General features: G+C 36.2%; 2 protein-coding genes across 3 annotated transcripts in view; both read right to left on the bottom strand.

Annotated features, from left to right (window-relative positions):
- Window positions 1-25,293, bottom strand: part of LOC140148035 (uncharacterized) — a 232,172-nt gene that overhangs the window by 151,801 nt on the left and 55,078 nt on the right. The window lies entirely within an intron of this gene.
- LOC140147627 (uncharacterized) lies at window positions 3,438-12,605 on the bottom strand. Its single transcript, XM_072169404.1, has 4 exons — window positions 12,268-12,605; window positions 11,278-11,442; window positions 5,752-5,905; window positions 3,438-3,520 (listed from the first exon to the last, which is right to left on the bottom strand). Exons 1-4 carry the CDS (start codon window positions 12,464-12,466, stop codon window positions 3,445-3,447), a joined length of 594 nt encoding a protein of 197 aa, XP_072025505.1. The 5' UTR covers window positions 12,467-12,605; the 3' UTR covers window positions 3,438-3,444.

Below are 25,293 nucleotides of genomic sequence, written 5' to 3'. Positions count from 1 at the left end.
TGCAGCCTCACTACCGAAACCTGGACGGCCGGAAAAAAACCACCAAGATAATAATAACAAGCGAACCCAAATAGCGTTTGCTTCAAACATTGTTGATGATGACCAGCAGTGTAGTCGGGATAACTGCAAGTCGATCATCAGTGACAACTGTTTGATAGCAGCAGGGTATTGATGTCATAATGAGCCTCATTAAGCAGCGCCGCCACTTTTCTCAATGGAATTTTACTGTGTAATTTACCGCAAATAAGAATATTTTTTCTTTCTTTATTTTTGTAATAAATGAGGGTTCCAAGTTCCTGCAATTATGACTATTATTGATTAAAGGGTTTATATTTTAGTTAGGTTTGATACGTTTTCCATTTGTAGTATCATTACAATTTAACATTTTAGTAGAGTAGATTAAGATGTGTGTGGTCATGATGTACACAAATTCATCTTTTTAAATCAAGTTTTGTCAGGATTCCAATGCCGAGGGGATTAAGTTCCCGTATAAATGGCTTGATTTTACTTGAGCTGGTAGTGTAGCAAACTTCTGGGAAATGTAGCAACTGTTTAAAATATTTTACAACGTTACGTGTCTCAATTAAACCTCTATATATAACTAAAGATGCTTGCGATGTTCAGGTATTTTATTTAGTTAATTATTTTATTTATTTAGGCCTAACAAGTGCACCCCGATTCATCAGAATGCTGGTCTAACATGTGTCACTGCTGTACGTTTATAAAAACACTGATCAAACATAAGTTATACAGTAGGGCCTATGGATACTAAATGTGAACCAAATTACTCATTATTAAACATGTTAAAAGAATAGACCTACTCTTACACAAATGTTTTAACATACCACCTTATTTTTTGGAAGCATAAACATACCGCCTTATTTTTGGAATAAACTTAATTATATTGGTACGCACAACTCAAAATAGTAGGCTTCATTGCATGGTTCTTGATATTTTCTCAATAAGTTGAATAATTACACATTTTCTTACTTTTTGATCTTGGCTAATTTTAGACGTAACTATCAGGCTCTCTTGTACTTTAAAAAATGATTGAATTATTTGTAATCACACTACTTTTTTTATAATCAACCTTTTATATTGGAACTGCATACAGCAATATCTACATATTTCTTCAGTTATCATGACAAAACCAGGAAAGGGGTAGATATTATAAACTGAGCTCAAAAAGAAACTTATACTTTTTCACTAGGTCATATCTTGAAATCCTGTCCATCAAATTGAACCAAAATTACACACAGATTTACTTCAATACTCTATTTAACACATGTCAGTAACCAAGCAGTTATCCAACTGACACAACAGCAAAATGCACTGACATGGGACAGCTTCCTGGACCACATTCACAGCCCAGCCCTGTTTCATGAAAAAAGTGTATGAAAAGCAGAAAGCAGCACCGTTTTTTCATCTGTGCAAGGATCTTGTGTGCATTGTCACATATTTTTTTTGTCCTGGGTGCCAAATGTTGGGCTGTGGAAGTGAAGGAAGTCCAGAAAGCTGTCCCATGACAGTACATTTTGCTGTTGTGTCAGTTGGGCAACTGCTTGGTTACTGACATGTGTTTTCAGCAGAGTATTAAGGTAATCCTGTGTGTAATTTGGGTTCATTTTGATTGACAGTATTTTAAGATATGACCTTGTGATTCACAAGTTGTAGAAAATTATAAGTTTCTTTTGAGCTCAGTTTATATAGCTCGGGTCACAAAAATGAAAATATAAAACAATAGAAACACGAAAACGGGTAAATTGAAATATTGATCACAATCAATACATTGTGATGTTCAAATAATTTATTTATGCTCACTTGTTGATGTTACAAGAACTCTGGATGGTGTATTTACGCGCATTTTGATACGCCATTTGTTCAATTTTGTTCAATATTCACAAGACAACAGTTTTTGATGTTCAAATGATTTATATATACTCACTCTTAGATGTTACAAGTAATTGAAATCGAAGCCAATGTAAGGAAAAAGACATTTAAGGGATTCCCCTTTCTTGCATCAAATTGAGCAACAACAAATGGTATCATTTCTAATTTTGGATAGTTGTAAATTCCCCTTAGATTATTTGTAAAGTGAAAATGACATAACTGGTAAAAACTCACAGGAAGTGATTGGGACTTTCTAGGATAACATCGTGTGTTGTAATACAGCAATTGGCTATAAAATTAGTGGGATTTTCCCCTGTTTGGTATATAAGCAAATTACCTTCAAAGAAAGGAAATTGCAAACCAGAATTATTTCATGTAGTCAATGTACTACAACCTGCCAGTGTTGTCGGAGTTTACGTCAAAGCGCGTACCTCTTCCACGAAAGGAAATTATATTCGTCTGTCGACTTGCTGAAGTCTGGTTTATGAAACAACACATCTGTCAAAGTAAGTGCCTGAAGAAATTTTGGTTTTGAGTCAGTACGACTCGTAACAATAAGCGTATAGGTTCAGAACTATTAACTGTATTCACAATTTGACATAGCGCAAAGGATGGTGTAGTTACGCACATTTTGATACCCCATTTGTCCAATGTCTTTCAATATTTACAAGACAGCAGTACTTGGAAAGGATAATACCTGAATTTAAGAGTTGCAGCTATTTTTATTGATTTGAAGTCGAAGATAATGACAGGCTCTACGTGCTACAGCAGTTTCATAATAACCATTGATCACTGTAAACTACAACTAAAATTAATGGTGTTTTTCTATTGAACGACATTTTACTAATGGGGTGTCAAAATACGTGTAAATACACCATCCTTCGTTCTATGTCAAAACTCTGTGAACACAATTACAAATTGTGAAGCTACTGGTGTATTTATTAACGACCGCGTTTGCGCAGTCTTTAGAGTGATAATACGGTATGTTGTAAATTTTATAAAATGACACAACACATGGCTAAATGCATTTCATGTCAATGTGTAATTTATTCATTTCTGAAAAGTAAAGCATAGCGAAACACATAACAAAAGTAACTACCCCCTTCTTTAGGAAGACAAAAATGTCAAAAACGTGCATCGAATTTATGCGTTAAGATCATGTGATAATAGTAATTAGGATATGCTAAAAACTAAAGTTTGCAAGTAGTTTTAGAGCCATAATATACAATTCGGTCATATTGTAACTTAATTGTTATTCTTTGCCAAAAGATTATGCAATAATATAAGTAACAGATGTCAGGAGGTTTCCTGGTTATTTTAAAAACACCAACTAGGTCATATATTATCATATATCATATATTATTATTCATTTTACAACATTCTTTGACATGTTTGTAGGCCTATATGCACATTATATCCCCTAATTTGGGAAGTTTACAACTGAAGGTAAACTGCGATCAAGGCAAATATATCCCTCATTAATGTTACAATAGTTTCATTTGCATTTGCCTAAATATATCCATAATTTTGTAAAAGATTAAGATTACGGCAGATTTAATAGTCCTTGTCCCATTCTATGTCCATGAAGAGGAGCAAACCTTCATCGGCGAGTTTGTAAACATACATGTACCTGCAAAATGATATAACATAATGTTCTCATGAATTCATAATACTAAGCTAGACTGATATCTCCATCCCATTTGGATTTTGCCGTGTCTTTATATTTTATGTGGAACATGAACCAAATGTCTACTTGTTAAAGCAATATTGTATCCAAAATTTGAACGAAATCCGTTGATAGTAAGCTTTTCAAAATGGAGAGAATTTGACAAAAGACCGAGTGCTTGAATGTGGTAAACAATATTGAAACACTTGCAACAAAAGTTGCCCTTTGTCTAATGATACTATTACAACAATAAGAATCCTTAGACCTCTAAGTTTTAGATGCAATATACATATCTTCTTACGATATTTAGTTTCAGAAAAAATATTTTGAATGTGACCACCTAATGTCATCAAATTTGAAGACATATTTTTACAAAAGATCTTGCGGTCATTTATTCATTGTAAAACGGACACATTTTTTAATTTTCTGCTTCCTCCTTGAGTTCGTTTCGTTCATAAGTACAAAGTATTCGATACTGGCTTAATAAGCCAATGGATTGATTTATTTATCTATTGCATCCAATATAAGCGTTGATATATTGGAAAATAGTGCCAATCAATATTCATAAGATTGTACAATCAACGTCCAGTTTCCGAAATCGGTTGGCCTGTCTGATTATCTTATTATCTTATTAACACGTCATGCATATTTCCTGGGTAAAATGAGGGCGTAAAAATTAGCACTGCAACCCTCTTATATTGATTTTTAAAGTAGAAATGCTAATACCTATAAACTGTGATACCACTGGCTATTGTTTCTGCACGGCCTAGCGGCATATCGCAACATACTGACGTCAAGGAAACGTTCTAACACGGCTGAAATCACTGAAGCGAGGGTAACCAGTCCCTCATTTCAAATATATAGTTTTGGTTTCTCTTTTGTTCAGAAACCAAAAATCAAGGGATTAAAAAGTAGAGCTGATCTGGTCTGTAATCATAACACTATTATGCTGGGAGGACACAGTATAGGGTATATAACCAGAAGTATACAATAGCCTATTGTGCTAACATAATTATTATCATGATTGATATCGGAAATCTATCCCGCGGACGACAGTTGATGCTCTCTGTCGACGGTAGGTGGCATATTACACTCACGAGTTCTACATGTAGGCCTAGAAATCATATACATGCGCGTATATTGAAGGATGGGGTGGGGTGGGGGGATTTGTTTGTTTGTATGAAACATAAACGATGCATGGAGATGATTTGATTATGAATTAGTTTATTATCCCCGGGAAGCACAACCCATACCTCTTTAAGAGGGGGCTCCCCTCCCCTATATAACCACATCTTCCCTAAATTACCCCTTTCCCCCTCCTCCTCCCCTACATTCGATATCTTCATCTCGAGCTCTCCTCCCCCTTCTCTTTCACTTCCAATGCTCTCTCTCATATGTTTCTCTCTCTCCCGGCCCATATCCCCCTTGCCCTCCAACCCCCCCCCCACACACACACACACACACACATCACACATCTCTTCTCCCCTCTATCTTCTACTTTTGCAGTAAAAATTGCTTCAGTAAAAGTCATTAGGTTATTAGGTTATTAGAGGTCATATAATGGCCTTCCATCGATTCTGGTACATGGGATTAAGGACATGAATCGATTTTGTTTATAGCACCTATACAATTACAATAGTTGCCCTTTTGTAATGTCGAATGCAAATATTTCGATGGTCTATATATTTTCACAGTGAAATCAGCTTAGGCTGATTTCGTAGTCTCTTGTCAATGCTTTCAAACTAAATCAATGCTTTCAAATGTAGACTGCTTTGTTCGACTTCTCTGCTCGTGAATATTGCACTGCGAAATTTAAACATTTCTTTTGTATACTTAGATCAGGTAACTCGAAAATCCTGTAATTTTATTTGTCACACCACTTATAAGAAACTGAAACCAAAACCGAAACTACCTGCCACAAATGTTTAGTTTTAAACAAAAGGTAGAAACAATGAGTTCGATATCTTGTGATTCAAGTGGTTAGGCAGGACAATAGGAAACCACGTGACCAAAACCAAAACCAAAACTAAAACTATATATTTGAAATGAGGCAGTGTATATGAGTTTGGTTCAATCACTGAATTGGTTTGATCACCGATACTAACTCGTTAGGTCCCTTTTCAAAGCTTCCACGAATAAAAAGGAGGAGTGGATTTAGAATATTCTTTTTCAATTGGGAAAGTCGCCTAACTTACCGAAATGAACCAACGAGGACGTCATCATGGTAGCAATTTCCGACACCATCTTCCCAAACCTTTCCGTTACTCTTACCGAATGCGGTAGAAGTGTATAAGAGTCGATTGATACTAGGATTGCTTTCGAACCAATCGGACCAAGCCTGCTCAAAATCTGAACAAAAAGATATGATGCGATAAGCAATTTACGACATCTATAGTTACAATATATATAATATAACGAACAAGTTAAGTTACTGTTTCCCGAGACCTTGCAGAAATCAATTAAACCATTTGGCGATGATCGGCCTTTTGTAAACAAGGCATTGCAGTTAGCATCCTGGACAACCGATTCTTTTGTTATGCAAGGCTCACTCAGTCATTTAATGAGGCAATACAAACGATCGAATTTGGTGTTGAAATGAGCTAAATTTTTAGTTACACCTTTTCGATGTAAAATTAATTTTCTCGGCCAAATGAAAAGCAATCATTTTCATTTTTTTTTTAAATGTCAGGAAAAATTGTAGTGCTTGATACTGTATTATTTTTTTTCATATTCTAGTGTTAAACTTAGGCGTGAAATTTAGTCATTTAGTGTAAGATTTTCGATTTTGATAGGCTTAAACTCTGCCCGCGAGCCTTTTTTTTTTTTTATTCTTTAAGCTTTTCAAAGTAAGATAGTTCGCTAATGAAGGATTTTTCCCAACTTTCTAATGCACATCACCGTGAGCGATATATCATAGTTTTGTCAGAATTTGCGTTTTCATTTCACCATTTTTACTGCCGGCTGACCATTTTTCAAAATCAACGCGTGAAATCTAAGGCTAATACTAGCATTGTGGATCGATATCCCTGGGTTTAATAGGAATACCGGCATGGCTACAGTGTTGCTAGAACTTCAATATAGCAAAGAAATTCCCAGGCCTATAGCGCTCCTACTGATCATGTTTAACCAGAACACTCAATTGGGGATTTGGGCTACCAAATCGCTGGTCGGGCAATTTGCTTTTAATGGAAAATTGACCTGGATAAACAACAAAGGAAATATCGACTATTTCTGCTGGTTGCTCTCGAGATAAAAGTACTGAATTTGACATTTTCGGAGCATGAAGGGAAAAAGGGTAAAACAAAAACGGAAATTCTGACAAAACTATAACATATTGACCCACACGATGTGCCTTACAGGGGTGGGAAATATCTTTCTTTAGCAAACTATATTAGTTTGAGACGCTAAAACATGAATTCCGTAAAAAGCTCGCGGGCGAATTCAAGGCCTATAAAAATCAAAAATATCACACTAAAAGACACAATTTGATGCTTAATTTTAATACCTGGATTTAAAAAAAAAATGTATATCCAAGCACCAAGTTTTTAACTGACATTACTGAAGAAAAAAAAAATTGCTTTATATTTGACCGAGAAAATTAATTTCATAGCAAAAAGGTGTATCTCTGAATTGTGCTGATTTTAACATGTATCGATCGACTTTCAGCGCGACTAAGCATTTCTAAAGAATCGGTTGTCCAGGTGGCTGACTGATTGGACGTTTTTGCATTCAAATGGATTTCCGTCTTCCCGCCAGTGTACGCACTGAAATATACACACCGATGTCAATACAGTGATATCCTTTCACCCCATTGATTAACCTAGTCTTACTTATTTCATGCGACAAATGTTGCTATGTGTAAAATCGACAAGATTATTGGATGAATTCTCAACTGCTAGTTCGACGAAATTGTTCTTTATTCAGCGATGTTGCAATACTTTTGGGTGTGGATGTAGAAGTAACCCCCTACAAAGTCTGTGTTCTCTTGTCATATTTATATGATGGACCATACAAGGAGGAGACCGTCCCTGGTAGCATCTTGCATGTAGCATGTAGTGTAGTTTAGCATATAGTGTAGCATGTAGTGTGAGGGGACGACCGACTTGTGAGAATACGGGTAAGCGTCCTGATCTACCTTCACGTGGCGGGGGGTGTTACCTTGCTGTCTATGCAGCAAGAACGGACAGATCAGGGTGGCTAGGAGAGGACCGCTCATCCGCCGAGCGTACCAATGAGCATAACGGCATCATGATGAATAGCCAATACAGCACCAGGGTTGAAGCCCCCGATCCTACTAACCAGTCATCTCTTCCCGCGGGCCTACACGTAGAGCAACATGACGCAGCAACTCCAAACCTAATCGGAAGATTTGATGGTCCTCCCAGAGCGGGATCAGCACCAAGTCGAGCCCCAATTAGCCGAGTTGATGTCGATAAACCACAGGAAAGGGTGGCCTTACTAACAGCGAAAAAGACTATAGGTATCGGAACATGGAATGTTCGAACTTTATACCAAGAGGGTAACTTAGAAATACTTTTTAACCAAATGGAAAACTTTCATTGGGAAATTTTGGGAATAGCAGAAAGCCACTGGACTGATTCTGGGGAATTTTCCAGCCAAGGATTCAAGATTTTATGTGCAGGAAATGACACAATACACCGTGCAGGAGTCGCATTAATTCTAAGTAAGACAGCACAAAACGCACTTCTTGGATATAACCCAATTTCAGCACGCCTCATATCAGCAAGATTCAAAACACAGAATGGAGCAATGACCATTCTGCAAGTATATGCTCCAAACACAGCTGACTGTGAAGAAATGGTAGATGAATTCTACGATCTTCTCCAGACTACTGTTAATAAAACTCCAAAAAGTGATGTCCTCATCATCATGGGAGACTTAAATGCTAAAGTTGGAACCAATTGGCAACAGTGGGAGAATATCCTAGGCAAACATGGTTATGGTGAAGTAAACCAACGTGGTGAAAAACTTCTCAACTTCTGTGCCGTAAATGATTTATGTATTAGCAATACAATATTCAAACAGAAAAAGGATTCAAGACAATGGACATGGGAGTCTCCAGATCAACGCACGCACAACAAAATAGACTATATCATGATAAGCAACAAGTGGAAAAACTGTGTGCAAAATGCCAGAAGCTACCCAAGCGCTGACATTGGATCAGACCATCAGCTTGTAATAGCCAATATACGCATGAAATTCCACACAATCAAGAAAGCCAAATATCCAAAACAGTACGATATCTTCAGACTCAAAAACTCCAAAACCAGAAGAGACTATGATTGAAATTGGAGGACACTTTGCTCCACTAATGGAGCAGGATGATCAGGACACTGAAAGCATGTGGACAGAAATTAAAACGCCTTCAGCGAAACATCAGGAAAATACTTGGATACAAAAAGAGCCAAAAGGAAAAACCATGGATAAGTGAAGAAGTTATCCAGCTTGCCCAGGAAAGAAGCAAAGTCAAACAAGAGAAACTTACTGATCCAACCAAACGAAGCAGATATAACTTCCTAAATCGTGAAATTAAGAGAAAAACCAAAGGATGCCGTGACAAGTGGCTTAAAGACCTATGCATCAAGGTAGATCAAGCACATCAAGCTGCAAAATCCAAAGAAGTCTACTCAACAATCAAGAAAATTACAAAGAAAGCAACCACCAAAATGCAAACAGTGAAAAGCAAGGAGGGAGAAATACTCTCTGAAGCAAATGATGTCAAAGAAAGATGGAAAGAGAACTTCCAAGACCTGTACAACAGACAGAACCCTGTGGACAAAGAATTCACAAATAATATTCCCCAAACGCCAACCTCTGCTGTGGAACCAGATATCCTGCGTGACGAGATTGTCAGCTCAATAAGGAAGCTTTCCGATGGAAAAGCACCGGGCTATGATAGTATTACTGGTGAAGAACTCAAAGCAGCAGGAGACAGAGGAGTGGATATTATTCACAAACTGTGTAAGAAAATATGGGACGAAGAAGAGTTCCCCAGGGACTGGGGAAAGGCAATCATCACCCCCATTTACAAGAAAAAGGACAAGCTAGACTGTGGCAATTACAGAGGAATCAGCCTACTTAGTCACTCATGCAAAGTACTCACATTAATTCTTCAAAGACGTATCATGAAAAGGGCTGAAGAAATTTTATCAGAAGCCCAAGCGGGGTTTAGACCAGGCCGGTCAACAATTGATCAACTGTTCACCTTGAGACAAGTAATGGAAAAACACCTAGAAAAGGACAAAGGACTCTTTTGCTGTTACATTGACTTCGAAAAGGCTTTTGATTCTGTGTGGCAGGAGGGCCTGTGGAAGGCACTGGGATTCTTTGGATTCCCCAACAAAATCATAAAGCTGCTAGAAGCACTCTACCGGAAATCAGAAAGCGCTGTAAGAGTTAATGGAGAGTTAACAGAATGGTTTACTACTGCAGTTGGAGTGCGTCAAGGGTGCGTGATATCACCTCAGCTATTTAACATCCTTCTTGAGCTGGTCATGTTATATGCACTTCATGACACAAATATAGGAGTAAACATTCAGGGACAGCTTATCAATAACCTACGCTTCGCGGATGACATCGCACTTGTAGCTGGGAGTGAAAAAGACCTACAAACTCTGGTAAACCTTGTGCATGAGAGTAGTACAACACTGGGTCTGAAAATCAACATAGGAAAAACTGAGGTACAGGCAATCACCAAAAAGAACACACAAATAAATATAAATATCAATGGAACACCACTAGCCCAAGTTGAGGAGTTTACATACCTAGGAGGGAAGATCTGTCAATCTGGATCCTGCACCGAGGACGTAAAATTACGCATTGGGAAAGCCATAGGGACTGTTCAAAAACTCCATAAGATTTGGAGCGCCAAAGACATCCAGAGAAGCACAAAGATCGAGCTCTATAAGGTACTTACGCTCTCGATACTATTGTACGGAGCGGAAACTTGGACACTAAAGAAGGAAGATGAAAACAGACTTTCAACATTTGAAATGATGTGCCTTCGCAAAATAATGGGAGTGTCACGCCTCGACAAGATCCGAAACACCACCATTCGCAAAACCCTCGACATGGAATTTACCATCCTGGACAGAATCTCAACAAAAAGACTCCGGTACTTCGGCCATATACAGAGAATGCCACCATCACGTTTTCCTAAACTAGCATTTGAGGCACATATCCATGGCAAACGCCCAAGAGGGAGACCACCAAAAAGATGGAGTGACTGCCTGAAAGCCGACTGTAACAAAGTACACATCAGCTCCTTGGTCAGCGCTAGCAGGCTAGCTCAAGACAGAAGGAAGTGGCAGGACATCATGAAGCAGATGGCACCACTCAACCCCAAGTTGGAGTGAACGCCATAGGTCAAGGTAGGTCAAGGTAGAAGTAGCATTCATGCATTTATTAGTATTACAATGTGTTTATTAAGTAATTTTAATGTTTCCCTGCTTTATCAAATTCAAGTGTTTGTCCATTAAGCATATACAAACAATCGTGTTGACCTTTGACTAACCCACTTAGGGCGGGCCACATTTTAATTTTGGGAACATATCGACTGGATTTGGGGCAGTTTAGGCCAGTGGTCTATAGCTTTCTGGTTGTAGGGGTGATGTTAACCCTTCCGTTGATCTGTTATGATATTTATTAGCATTACAATATGTGTAGTACAGTCTTGTATGTCAAATAATTGAAATGTTTACCTTCTTTCCCCCAAAGAGGTGCTTGTCCATTAATCACTCCAATACTGTCGTCAGTGTATAACTCTTCAACGATGGCCGAAACATCACTACTCTCAACCAGTTCTGATATTCTCGCATGAAACGCATTGATCTCGTCTTCAACGGAAGGGATGTCTTTGTTTAGTGCTGAAAAACAAAAGTTTTAACCTTAAACTGAAATAATCTCGAATAACTTATGAACCTTAAAAGGTTCATAAGTTATTCGAGATTATTTCAGTTTGTATCGAGATCCACAACTATGATATCATTTAACAAAATAGACCTACTTCACTATCGTATGAATACAATGGCCCACTTGTACATGCATTCAATCAATACAATGGCCCTGAGTCACAATTGGGGCGAAAGTATATTTGCAAATAATGTTCAAAAGGAAGTTCTTGAATTCGCCCATTTTCCTTTTATTTTCGAATTAGAGTATAATACCGTTGATCATTATATTTTGTTTATAATGTGTCCGTTCTTGTGTTAAGCGTTTTCATCTGCAGACAAATGCTCGCAAAATGAACTCACTGTCTTTTAAAATTTTTGTGGTAGGTGAAAACATCATTGTTTTCATAGCAATAAATAAGAAGCATATACATGTGCTAGAAAACAAATTAAGCTATCGTGCTACTTAGTTTTAGAATAGTCAATGCAATTCGCGAGCTGAATTATTTTCTATACTGATATTCCGAATAATCTGTACATATTACAGTAATAACAGTATTATCTAAGAGGCGCGCGCCGTGCAGAGTATTATATCTTTGAGCAAAATGTGAGATGAACAGAAGAATAGACCGGAAAAATCTGTTTGACAGATGTGTTTTGATATCACTGTCTGAATGAGTCGAACGAGTCTGGCAACCTTAAGCTGAATCAGCAAAGGCTTTTGTCTGCATTTCGCTTTTGCCTTTAGTAAGATATTGGAAATATAAGCTAGAATTTGTTACAAAAATATAAACAATTTACCTGTTAATTTTGAACACGTCATTTTGCCATGATCCTTCTCCATGAGTTCCTCACAATGCTTGGTGCATCCCATATGGGCTATTGTATCGGAGACCTCAACGCATTGATTGCAGAGAGCAATACAGTCTTCCGTCTTCGAATTCGCAGAGTTGCAAACCGTGACGAAAATGCCTAGCATGACGAACAGGCTCTTTTTCATCTTGACTGTGTTATTATTACCTGTAGATGGCTTGATGAATGTGTAATTCGTGCAATGATGTACTCGTATAAAACAACTTCCTTTTATATAATGAAAAATAATAGGCCTACATAGTTGGCCACAACAAGGGAGGGGCAGTTCTTGCCGCGCTTACTTATCGTGAATGCGCCGACTCATTAGGGTTTGGGTAATGGCCTCATGGAACTGTCATTATAATACCATCGGGTACGAAGCTACTGCATAATAAATTTAAATGTTAGTTTCCAGTTCACAGACGCTTTCTAGCATTATATTTTATGTCCATTGGCTTTCTATATCTTTATTTTCACTAGAGCTACGGATTTAAGTAAATAATTGTGCCCAAAACAAATTTGGCACCATATCGTCGGCCGTATCACATAGTGAAGTATTCGACATTTTTAACATTTTTGAGAAAATTGATACATTATTTTGTCATGATGTATGCCTCAAAATGGCTTAATTAGTAAGATAATAATTAAATTAATTATGTCGAATTTGCAAAACCTTGAAATATCTGTATCATTATAACGACGTATTTGCCGATCATCTGTATTGCGCAAGCCCAGTATCTCGTATCAGTAATTTGAAGAATTTGCCGTTTCACATAGTGACGTATTTGAGCGACATTGTCATATCACGGTAAAATTGCTGTTATACCTTTTCTTTTTCACATAGTGACATATTTACGGAACTGTTTCACATAGTGACGTATTTGCAAGACGCATTTGTCATTTGAACGGTGAAATTGTCATTAGTTCTTTTCACGTAGTGACGTATTTTGATTTAATATTGAATTTTTACAGACTAAATTGTTCTCTGATGGTAATAAATGTATTGCAATGAAAATATTGTATATTTACTTTTTTTAACCAGGATTTAATCGACAATAATGTTTTAAAGCTAGAGTATTCAGCAAATAAATATCGCTAAATTTCTCGAAATGCGTATATATATATATATATACAGGGGAAAGAAGAATTACGCATCGCACACTAGCACAATTAAACATGAATTTACAAATGGAAACATTACATGCATAGGCAGATATACCAGAGTAAAAACTCTGGACATACCTGCCTGTGCGGGGACTCGAACCCCAGACCTCTCGCTTGTCGGGCGAGCGCTCTTACCACTGAGCTACACAGACTGTCCCTGATAAACAGGACTCAAGTCTGGTACTTATGGATATGAGCAGTCATGCGGGGTAAACAGTACAAACAACACATTACATACCAGTGTACGAGATCTCGTGCGCTAGTTTGTAATGTTTGAATGTTTCCATGTTCCAGTGTATGATGCGTAGGCCTCTTCCCTTGTTTGCATATATATATATATACTTATTATAAAATTAGTGACACGATAATAGCTCTAGAAATCACATTTTACTGTTTAAAGGTGATATATATTTTCATGACATTTACCAATTTATTCAGCTATAACTTCGGAACAGAAATACATATCACATAGTACACACTGGTATAGAAAGCTAAAATTCTTAAGCTTATCACGGCCTGACAGAATTCTTTGAGCACGAAACAATTTCCAATAGTTTTCATGTACACATTAATTTCATCTTGTCAAAACCAACATTTATTTACTGCCATAATAGTTTGGATCATCTTGGGCGATGGCCATCTTGAGAGTAATGTTTTTCGATCAAACACCAACAGAGGGCACACTAGCACCCAGAAGGGAATCGTATACGTGACTAAGAAAATGGCTTATCTGGAACGTTTCTCTGATTCTCTGCTTCTCCAATTAATAACATGATTTTGTCGAATGGCATGGTCCGTAATCGCTGATTTGGATTATCCATTGACCGATTGTTTTCTTGCTTGGCGAATAAAACTTCCTTTACAATGACATACTTTATGACATACTTCATTGTGTTTCATAGTTGTGTTCTTTCAGTCTTGTTTCGGAGCGACGCCCTGTCCCGGGGGGGCACTCAAATATAACAGTGTACGCATGCGTGACCAATTTTTTTTCAAACACCCCCTAAACGAGTTTTACCATACCAGCAAATTTAGCCCCTTAATAAGTTAATTTAATATAGAATTTACCCCCTAATGAGATTTTGTCTAGTAAAAATGTAACAAATCGTCGACCGTATCACATACTGACGTATTTGCAAAATACGCATTTCGAGAAAATCGAACTTGAAAATCTAGCGATTTTTATTTGCTGCATAATCTTGATTAAAATATTATTGTCGATTAAAACCAGTTTAACAGTAATGCAAATATTCCATATTTTTAATATAATTCACTTATCACTATCAGAGCATAACTTATTCTGCAAAAAATCAATATTAAATATAATACGTCACTATGTGAAAAGGACTAATGTCAATTTCCCCGTTTAAATGACAAATACGTCGCGCAAATACGCTAGTATGTGAAACAGTTGCGCAAATACGTCAGTATGTGAAAAGGACAAAACAGCAATTTTGCCATGCATTGACAGAGTCGCGCAAATACGTCAGTATGTGAAACGGCAAATTCTTCAAATTGCAGATACGATATACTGGGCTTGCGCGGTATAGGTGATCGGCAAATACGTCGTTAAGTGATGCAAGGTTTTTATAAATACGACATAATTGAATTAATTAATATCTTACTAATTAAGCCAGTTTGAGGCATGATTTTTGGTGAATATATAGAGTAGAACATAACAAACTAACATACAAATTATTTTCTCAAAAATGTTAAAAATGTCGAATACGTCAGTATGTGATGCGGCCGACGAAATGTACCCTTTTTGGACTTGTAATTTACCAAAATTTGAAAAGGTACCCTAAACAAGCTAGTTGTTTAGTTTCAGAAAACTACCGTTATTCTTGAAAATCAGTCTTTTTTAGACCCTAAATGCGTCACGCGCGTAACTTGCCTTGCCTAAAAAAACACCCCCTTTTTACTTGGTTTTTTGGTCACACATGCATACAGACCATTTATGTGAGTGAGCCCACTGGGCGCCCTGTTTCAGACGCCGCTCTGCAAAAAAATGGAGGGGCGCGCGCGCCTTGTGCATCCCTTCTAAATCCACCCCTGGATCATGTGATAATAATTAGGATATGCTCAAAACTTTTAAAGCCATAATATACAATTCAGTCATATTGTAACTTAATTGTTATTGTTTTCCAAACGATTATGAAATAATATAAGTAGGAGGTTTTCTGGTCATTTTAAGCAGAAATAATTACTGAAAGAAAATCCTGTTACTATATTGACCACTTAACGGTGTTATTCTATAGGGAAGTTAAGGCTGATTCCAATTTAAAAGTGATAGACATGTTTAAACATTACAAATATTCCAAGAAATAAGGTTTAAAAAACACCAACTAGGTCGTACATTATGACTCTATTTCATTTAACAACACTCTTTGACATGTTTGTAGGACACTATGAACATTATATCTCCTAATTTCTTTTTGATATGGTGGGATGCGGGATGGGGGATGGGGGTCGATCTACAATCCATTAAGCCAGTGGGGTATGATATAATTATCAATGCGCATAACCCTTTCCTGGCAAAGTCTTTTTAAAATGCTGATCGTATCACAAATAGGAGAGGTGAACGCGAACATCCACAGTGAGTCGTAAATTATCAGTGAAAGTACGTCAATTTAAGAACAATAGTTTTTACATTTCCTCATTGACTGCATAATTGCTTTTATGTATAATCTAGTTTAAAGACCAATTATTGCTGCTGCAGCTGAAACTTAACTGTTTAAAATAATCTCCCAACGAAATGTTTCCCGCAGCAACAATTGTTGAATTTTAAGAAAATAATACTAACTTGAAACCTATTTATTTACTTCAATATTATCTATAATACCTTTAATCAGTTTTAATCAACTTTTCAACATCAAAACATTGCTGGAAAATAACGAAACAAACTTTTTTATGATCTCATGAAAACCTGTACAAAATCCCCATAGGAAAAGTGGCGGCGCTGTGCTTAATTAGCTAATTATGACGTCAGTCCTTGACGACCACAATAACAACAGATGATGCCCGGGGTATTTGAACTCTTTTTTAAAAGATGTGATGCATAACAAATGATCAAGGTTATGAATTGTGATACTAGAGGAAAAAAAGCTATCCCCCGATTACAACGGAGTATTAATTGTTATGGGATTATGTTATTTGTCACGATCCAAAAGAGATATCTTCCATTCAGTTAATATCATGCAACCTCACTACCGAAACCTGGACGGCCGGAAAAAAACCACCAAGATAATAATAACAAGCGAACCCAAATAGCGTTTGCTTCAAACATTGTTGATGATGACCAGCAGTGTAGTCGGATAACTGCAAGTCGATCATCAGTGACAACTGTTTGATAGCAGCAGGGTATTGATGTCATAATGAGCCTCATTAAGCAGCGCCGCCACTTTTCTCAATGGAATTTTACTGTGTAATTTACCGCAAATAAGAATATTTTTTCTTTCTTTATTTTTGTAATAAATGAGGGTTCCAAGTTCCTGCAATTATGACTATTATTGATTAAAGGGTTTATATTTTAGTTAGGTTTGATACGTTTTCCATTTGTAGTATCATTACAATTTAACATTTTAGTAGAGTAGATTAAGATGTGTGTGGTCATGATGTACACAAATTCATCTTTTTAAATCAAGTTTTGTCAGGATTCCAATGCCGAGGGGATTAAGTTCCCGTATAATGGCTTGATTTTACTTGAGCTGGTAGTGTAGCAAACTTCTGGGAAATGTAGCAACTGTTTAAAATATTTTACAACGTTACGTGTCTCAATTAAACCTCTATATATAACTAAAGATGCTTGCGATGTTCAGGTATTTTATTTAGTTAATTATTTTATTTATTTAGGCCTAACAAGTGCACCCTGATTCATCAGAATGCTGGTCTAACATGTGTCACTGCTGTACGTTTATAAAAACACTGATCAAACATAAGTTATACAGTAGGGCCTATGGATACTAAATGTGAACCAAATTACTCATTATTAAACATGTTAAAAGAATAGACCTACTCTTACACAAATGTTTTAACATACCACCTTATTTTTTGGAAGCATAAACATACCGCCTTATTTTTTGGAATAAACTTAATTATATTGGTACGCACAACTCAAAATAGTAGGCTTCATTGCATGGTTCTTGATATTTTCTCAATAAGTTGAATAATTACACATTTTCTTACTTTTTGATCTTGGCTAATTTTAGACGTAACTATCAGGCTCTTTTGTACTTTAAAAAATGATTGAATTATTTGTAATCACACTACTTTTTTATAATCAACCTTTTATATTGGAACTGCATACAGCAATATCTACATATTTCTTCAGTTATCATGACAAAACCAGGAAAGGGGTAGATATTATAAACTGAGCTCAAAAAGAAACTTATACTTTTTCACTAGGTCATATCTTGAAATCCTGTCCATCAAATTGAACCAAAATTACACACAGATTTACTTCAATACTCTACTCTTAACACATGTCAGTAACCAAGCAGTTATCCAACTGACACAACAGCAAAATGCACTGACATGGGACAGCTTCCTGGACCACATTCACAGCCCAGCCCTGTTTCATGAAAAAAGTGTATGAAAAGCAGAAAGCAGCACCGTTTTTTCATCTGTGCAAGGATCTTGTGTGCATTGTCACATATTTTTTTTGTCCTGGGTGCCAAATGTTGGGCTGTGGAAGTGAAGGAAGTCCAGAAAGCTGTCCCATGACAGTACATTTTGCTGTTGTGTCGGTTGGGCAACTGCTTGGTTACTGACATGTGTTTTCAGCAGAGTATTAAGGTAATCCTGTGTGTAATTTGGGTTCATTTTGATTGACAGTATTTTAAGATATGACCTTGTGATTCACAAGTTGTAGAAAATTATAAGTTTCTTTTTGAGCTCAGTTTATATAGCTCGGGTCACAAAAATGAAAATATAAAACAATAGAAACACGAAAACGGGTAAATTGAAATATTGATCACAATCAATACATTGTGATGTTCAAATAATTTATTTATGCTCACTTGTTGATGTTACAAGAACTCTGGATGGTGTATTTACGCGCATTTTGATACGCCATTTGTTCAATTTTGTTCAATATTCACAAGACAACAGTTTTTGATGTTCAAATGATTTATATATACTCACTCTTAGATGTTACAAGTAATTGAAATCGAAGCCAATGTAAGGAAAAAAAGACATTTAAGGATTCCCTTTCTTGCATCAAATTGAGCAACAACAAATGGTATCATTTCTAATTTTGGATAGTTGTAAATTCCCCTTAGATTATTTGTAAAGTGAAAATGACATAACTGGTAAAAACTCACAGGAAGTGATTGGGACTTTCTAGGATAACATCGTGTGTTGTATTACAGCAATTGGCTATAAAATTAGTGGGATTTTCCCCTGCTTGGTATATAAGCAAATTACCTGCAAAGAAAGGAAATTGCAAACCAGAATTATTTCATGTAGTCAATGTACTACAACCTGCCAGTGTTGTCGGAGTTTACGTCAAAGCGCGTACCTTATCCACGAAAGGAAATTATATTCGTCTGTCGACTTGCTGAAGTCTGGTTTATGAAACAACACATCTGTCAAAGTAAGTGCCTGAAGAAATTTTGGTTTTGAGTCAGTACGACTCGTAACAATAAGCGTATAGGTTCAGAACTATTAACTGTATTCACAATTTGACATAGCGCAAAGGATGGTGTAGTTACGCACATTTTGATACCCCATTTGTCCAATGTCTTTCAATATTTACAAGACAGCAGTACTTGGAAAGGATAATACCTGAATTTAAGAGTTGCAGCTATTTTTATTGATTTGAAGTCGAAGATAATGACAGGCTCTACGTGCTACAGCAGTTTCATAATAACCATTGATCACTGTAAACTACAACTAAAATTAATGGTGTTTTTCTATTGAACGACATTTTACTAATGGGGTGTCAAAATACGTGTAAATACACCATCCTTCGTTCTATGTCAAAACTCTGTGAACACAATTACAAATTGTGAAGCTACTGGTGTATTTATTAACGACCGCGTTTGCGCAGTCTTTAGAGTGATAATACGGTATGTTGTAAATTTTATAAAATGACACAACACATGGCTAAATGCATTTCATGTCAATGTGTAATTTATTCATTTCTGAAAAGTAAAGCATAGCGAAACACATAACAAAAGTAACTACCCCCTTCTTTAGGAAGACAAAAATGTCAAAAACGTGCATCGAATTTATGCGTTAAGATCATGTGATAATAGTAATTAGGATATGCTAAAAACTAAAGTTTGCAAGTAGTTTTAGAGCCATAATATACAATTCGGTCATATTGTAACTTAATTGTTATTCTTTGCCAAAAGATTATGCAATAATATAAGTAACAGATGTCAGGAGGTTTCCTGGTTATTTTAAAAACACCAACTAGGTCATATATTATCATATATCATATATTATTATTCATTTTACAACATTCTTTGACATGTTTGTAGGCCTATATGCACATTATATCCCCTAATTTGGGAAGTTTACAACTGAAGGTAAACTGCGATCAAGGCAAATATATCCCTCATTAATGTTACAATAATTTCATTTGCATTTGCCTAAATATATCCATAATTTTGTAAAAGATTAAGATTACGGCAGATTTAATAGTCCTTGTCCCATTCTATGTCCATGAAGAGGAGCAAACCTTCATCGGCGAGTTTGTAAACATACATGTACCTGCAAAATGATATAACATAATGTTCTCATGAATTCATAATACTAAGCTAGGCTGATATCTCCATCCCATTTGGATTTTGCCGTGTCTTTATATTTTATGTGGAACATGAACCAAATGTCTACTTGTTAAAGCAATATTGTATCCAAAATTTGAACGAAATCCGTTGATAGTAAGCTTTTCAAAATGGAGAGAATTTGACAAAAGACCGAGTGCTTGAATGTGGTAAACAATATTGAAACACTTGCAACAAAAGTTGCCCTTTGTCTAATGATACTATTACAACAATAAGAATCCTTAGACCTCTAAGTTTTAGATGCAATATACATTATCTTCTTACGATATTTAGTTTCAGAAAAAATATTTTGAATGTGACCACCTAATGTCATCAAATTTGAAGACATATTTTTACAAAAGATCTTGCGGTCATTTATTCATTGTAAAACGGACACATTTTTTTAATTTTCTGCTTCCTCCTTGAGTTCGTTTCGTTCATAAGTACAAAGTATTCGATACTGGCTTAATAAGCCAATGGATTGATTTATTTATCTATTGCATCCAATATAAGCGTTGATATATTGGAAAATAGTGCCAATCAATATTCATAAGATTGTACAATCAACGTCCAGTTTCCGAAATCGGTTGGCCTGTCTGATTATCTTATTATCTTATTAACACGTCATGCATATTTCCCTGGGTAAAATGAGGGCGTAAAAATTAGCACTGCAACCCTCTTATATTGATTTTTTAAAGTAGAAATGCTAATACCTATAAACTGTGATACCACTGGCTATTGTTTCTGCACGGCCTAGCGGCATATCGCAACATACTGACGTCAAGGAAACGTTCTAACACGGCTGAAATCACTGAAGCGAGGGTAACCAGTGTATATGAGTTTGGTTCAATCACTGAATTGGTTTGATCACCGATACTAACTCGTTAGGTCCCTTTTCAAAGCTTCCACGAATAAAAAGGAGGAGTGGATTTAGAATATTCTTTTTCAATTGGGAAAGTCGCCTAACTTACCGAAATGAACCAACGAGGACGTCATCATGGTAGCAATTTCCGACACCATCTTCCCAAACCTTTCCGTTACTCTTACCGAATGCGGTAGAAGTGTATAAGAGTCGATTGATACTAGGATTGCTTTCGAACCAATCGGACCAAGCCTGCTCAAAATCTGAACAAAAAGATATGATGCGATAAGCAATTTACGACATCTATAGTTACAATATATATAATATAACGAACAAGTTAAGTTACTGTTTCCCGAGACCTTGCAGAAATCAATTAAACCATTTGGCGATGATCGGCCTTTTGTAAACAAGGCATTGCAGTTAGCATCCTGGACAACCGATTCTTTTGTTATGCAAGGCTCACTCAGTCATTTAATGAGGCAATACAAACGATCGAATTTGGTGTTGAAATGAGCTAAATTTTTAGTTACACCTTTTCGATGTAAAATTAATTTTCTCGGCCAAATGAAAAGCAATCATTTTCATTTTTTTTTTTAATGTCAGGAAAAATTGTAGTGCTTGATACTGTATTTTTTTTTTCATATTCTAGTCTTAAACTTAGGCGTGAAATTTAGTCATTTAGTGTAAGATTTTCGATTTTGATAGGCTTAAACTCTGCCCGCGAGCCTTTTTTGGATCAACCTTTTAGCTTTTCAAAGTAAGATAGTTCGCTAATGAAGGATTTTTCCCAACTTTCTAATGCACATCACCGTGAGCGATATATCATAGTTTTGTCAGAATTTGCGTTTTCATTTCACCATTTTTACTGCCGGCTGACCATTTTTCAAAATCAACGCGTGAAATCTAAGGCTAATACTAGCATTGTGGATCGATATCCCTGGGTTTAATAGGAATACCGGCATGGCTACAGTGTTGCTAGAACTTCAATATAGCAAAGAAATTCCCAGGCCTATAGCGCTCCTACTGATCATGTTTAACCAGAACACTCAATTGGGGATTTGGGCTACCAAATCGTGGTCGGGCAATTTGCTTTTAATGGAAAATTGACCTGGATAAACAACAAAGGAAATATCGACTATTTCTGCTGGTTGCTCTCGAGATAAAAGTACTGAATTTGACATTTTCGGAGCATGAAGGGAAAAGGGTAAAACAAAACGGAAATTCTGACAAAACTATAACATATTGACCCACACGATGTGCCTTACAGGGGTGGGAAATATCTTTCTTTAGCAAACTATATTAGTTTGAGACGCTAAAACATGAATTCCGTAAAAAGCTCGCGGGCGAATTCAAGGCCTATAAAAATCAAAAATATCACACTAAAAGACACAATTTGATGCTTAATTTTAATACCAGGATTTTTAAAAAAAATGTATATCCAAGCACCAAGTTTTTAACTGACATTACTGAAGAAAAAAAAAAATATTGCTTTATATTTGACCGAGAAAATTAATTTCATAGCAAAAAGGTGTAACCCTGAATTGTGCTGATTTTAACATGTATCGATCGACTTTCAGCGCGACTAAGCATTTCTAAAGAATCGGTTGTCCAGGTGGCTGACTGATTGGACGTTTTGCATTCAAATGGATTTCCGTCTTCCCGCCAGTGTACGCACTGAAATATACACACCGATGTCAATACAGTGATATCCTTTCACCCCATTGATTAACCTAGTCTTACTTATTTCATGCGACAAATGTTGCTATGTGTAAAATCGACAAGATTATTGGATGAATTCTCAACTGCTAGTTCGACGAAATTGTTCTTTATTCAGCGATGTTGCAATACTTTTGGGTGTGGATGTAGAAGTAGCATTCATGCATTTATTAGTAGGGATGCCCACTGTCAATACAGTTTCCACTAGAACGATTTTTCATTAACTGTGTGCGTGCACTCACACACGTATTGTCTATGGAGAAACTGATCGATACAAGAAATCCCAGGCCTGTTAAATGTCGTACATACTTGTTTTGATCCAAATGTAGGCCTATATCAGGGTGTTTCAAGAAATTCCTGATTCCACCAGAAAACATTACCCAAACTTGTTCCTGATTGGTCAGTAAATAGAGAGGACCTTCCTTCATGAAGAGATCAACTTTTTTTAATGAAAAATTTAATGAGATGAGAACTACAACAGGTTGAAGTGACACCATTCCGTGCATCAGGTGTTCAAACGCAATTATCTCCGAATTTGGAGTGAATCAGACAAGCAAACTTACATACTCATAAAATTTAACTATTTTTGAAGACAAAATGTGCAGGATGTTAAGAAATTTAAGAATGTTTAAGCCTACCGCGGCCCATCTCAAAACATGCACTTCTCACTACCATGTCCATTTCATATGCTATCCATCATCACTGATCATGGCTTCCATGCACACACATCCAGTGTATTGCTCAATGTAGTAAAGATAACCTTTGAGTTGGAGCAAATTTCTCAAAATTGGTAGTGATTAATGTTACCAAACGTATGCCATGATGAAATATAATAATTTTTGAAGATAAAATGTGCTGACCTTAAAAGATTGAACAATGTTTAAGACTACCGCTATTCATTTGAAATAATGCACTTATTGTTCATCTCCTCTATGGAGATATTTTCCATGGCGGCCATTTATGATCATGCTTGAGGTTTCATCAAACAAACCATGGGTTTTGAGGTCTTATATTTTTTGTTGTATGTCAACAAAATCGATTAAATTTTCAGGATGATCTTATTTTCATGCTGTTATAAGCAAATATAATGTTCCAGATAACGCTAGTTAATAAATACATTAAGAAAAAGTACCTTAAAGTTGCACTTTCTGTTAGTATTCCTTTTTGGACTTTAACTTTTTAACATGTTCTAGCAGCCCTATATAAAACCGTGACACTCGAAAGGCCATATCTCTGGAATGAAACGTCCGATTAAGATTATTTAAACGCCAAAATGTTTCTTTCATCAATTCCCAGCCAATAAGTTAGGTCTGAAAAAATTTAAAGGTACTTCAATTTTTAGTGGACATGCCTATTATTAGTATTACAATGTGTTTATTAAGTAATTTTCCCTAAGTAGTTTCCCTGCTTTATCAAATTCAAGTGTTTGTCCATTAAGCATATACAAACAATCGTGTTGACCTTTGACTAACCCACTTAGGGCGGGCCACATTTTAATTTTGGGAACATATCGACTGGATTTGGGGCAGTTTAGGCCAGTGGTCTATAGCTTTCTGGTTGTAGGGGTGATGTTAACCCTTCCGTTGATCTGTTATGATATTTATTAGCATTATTATGTGTAGTACAGTCTTGTATGTCAAATAATTGACATTTTTACCTTCTTTCCCCCACAGAGGTGCTTGTCCATTAATCACTCCAATACTGTCGTCAGTGTATAACTCTTCAACGATGGCCGAAACATCACTACTCTCAACCAGTTCTGATATTCTCGCATGAAACGCATTGATCTCGTCTTCAACGGAAGGGATGTCTTTGTTTAGTGATGAAAAACAAAAGTTTTAACCTTAAACTGAAATAATCTCGAATAACTTATGAACCTTAAGGTTCATAAGTTATTCGAGATTATTTCAGTTTGTATCGAGATCCACAACTATGATATCATTTAACAAAATAGACCTACTTCACTATCGTATGAATACAATGGCCCACTTGTACATGCATTCAATCAATACAATGGCCCTGAGTCACAATTGGGGCGAAAGTATATTTGCAAATAATGTTCAAAAGGAAGTTCTTGAATTCGCCCATTTTCCTTTTATTTTCGAATTAGAGTATAATACCGTTGATCATTATATTTTGTTTATAATGTGTCCGTTCTTGTGTTTAGCGTTTTCATCTGCAGACAAATGCTCGCAAAATGAACTCACTGTCTTTTAAAAATTTTGTGGTAGGTGAAAACATCATTGTTTTCATAGCAATAAATAAGAAGCATATACATGTGCTAGAAAACAAATTAAGCTATCGTGCTACTTAGTTTTAGAATAGACAATGCAATTCGCGAGCTGAATTATTTTCTATACTGATATTCCGAATAATCTGTACATATTACAGTAATAACAGTATTATCTAAGAGGCGCGCGCCGTGCAGAGTATTATATCTTTGAGCAAAATGTGAGATGAACA

This window comes from Amphiura filiformis, chromosome 3 (assembly GCF_039555335.1).
Source record: "Amphiura filiformis chromosome 3, Afil_fr2py, whole genome shotgun sequence".
Lineage (NCBI taxonomy): Eukaryota > Metazoa > Echinodermata > Ophiuroidea > Amphilepidida > Amphiuridae > Amphiura > Amphiura filiformis.
This window is presented reverse-complemented; position numbering and strand designations above follow the sequence as displayed.

What these genes read in the sequence shown, in the direction of transcription:
- LOC140147627 (XM_072169404.1), bottom strand. Translation starts at nt 12,466, where the DNA reads ATGAAAAAGAGCCTGTTCGTCATGCTAGGCATTTTCGTCACGGTTTGC. An exon ending in GACGTGTTCAAAATTAACAG is followed by an intron (nt 11,443 to 12,267) that starts GTAAATTGTTTA and finishes TTTGTTTTTCAG; the next exon opens with CACTAAACAAAGACATCCCT. An exon ending in GTCCTCGTTGGTTCATTTCG is followed by an intron (nt 3,521 to 5,751) that starts GTAAGTTAGGCG and finishes ATCATTTTGCAG; the next exon opens with GTACATGTATGTTTACAAAC.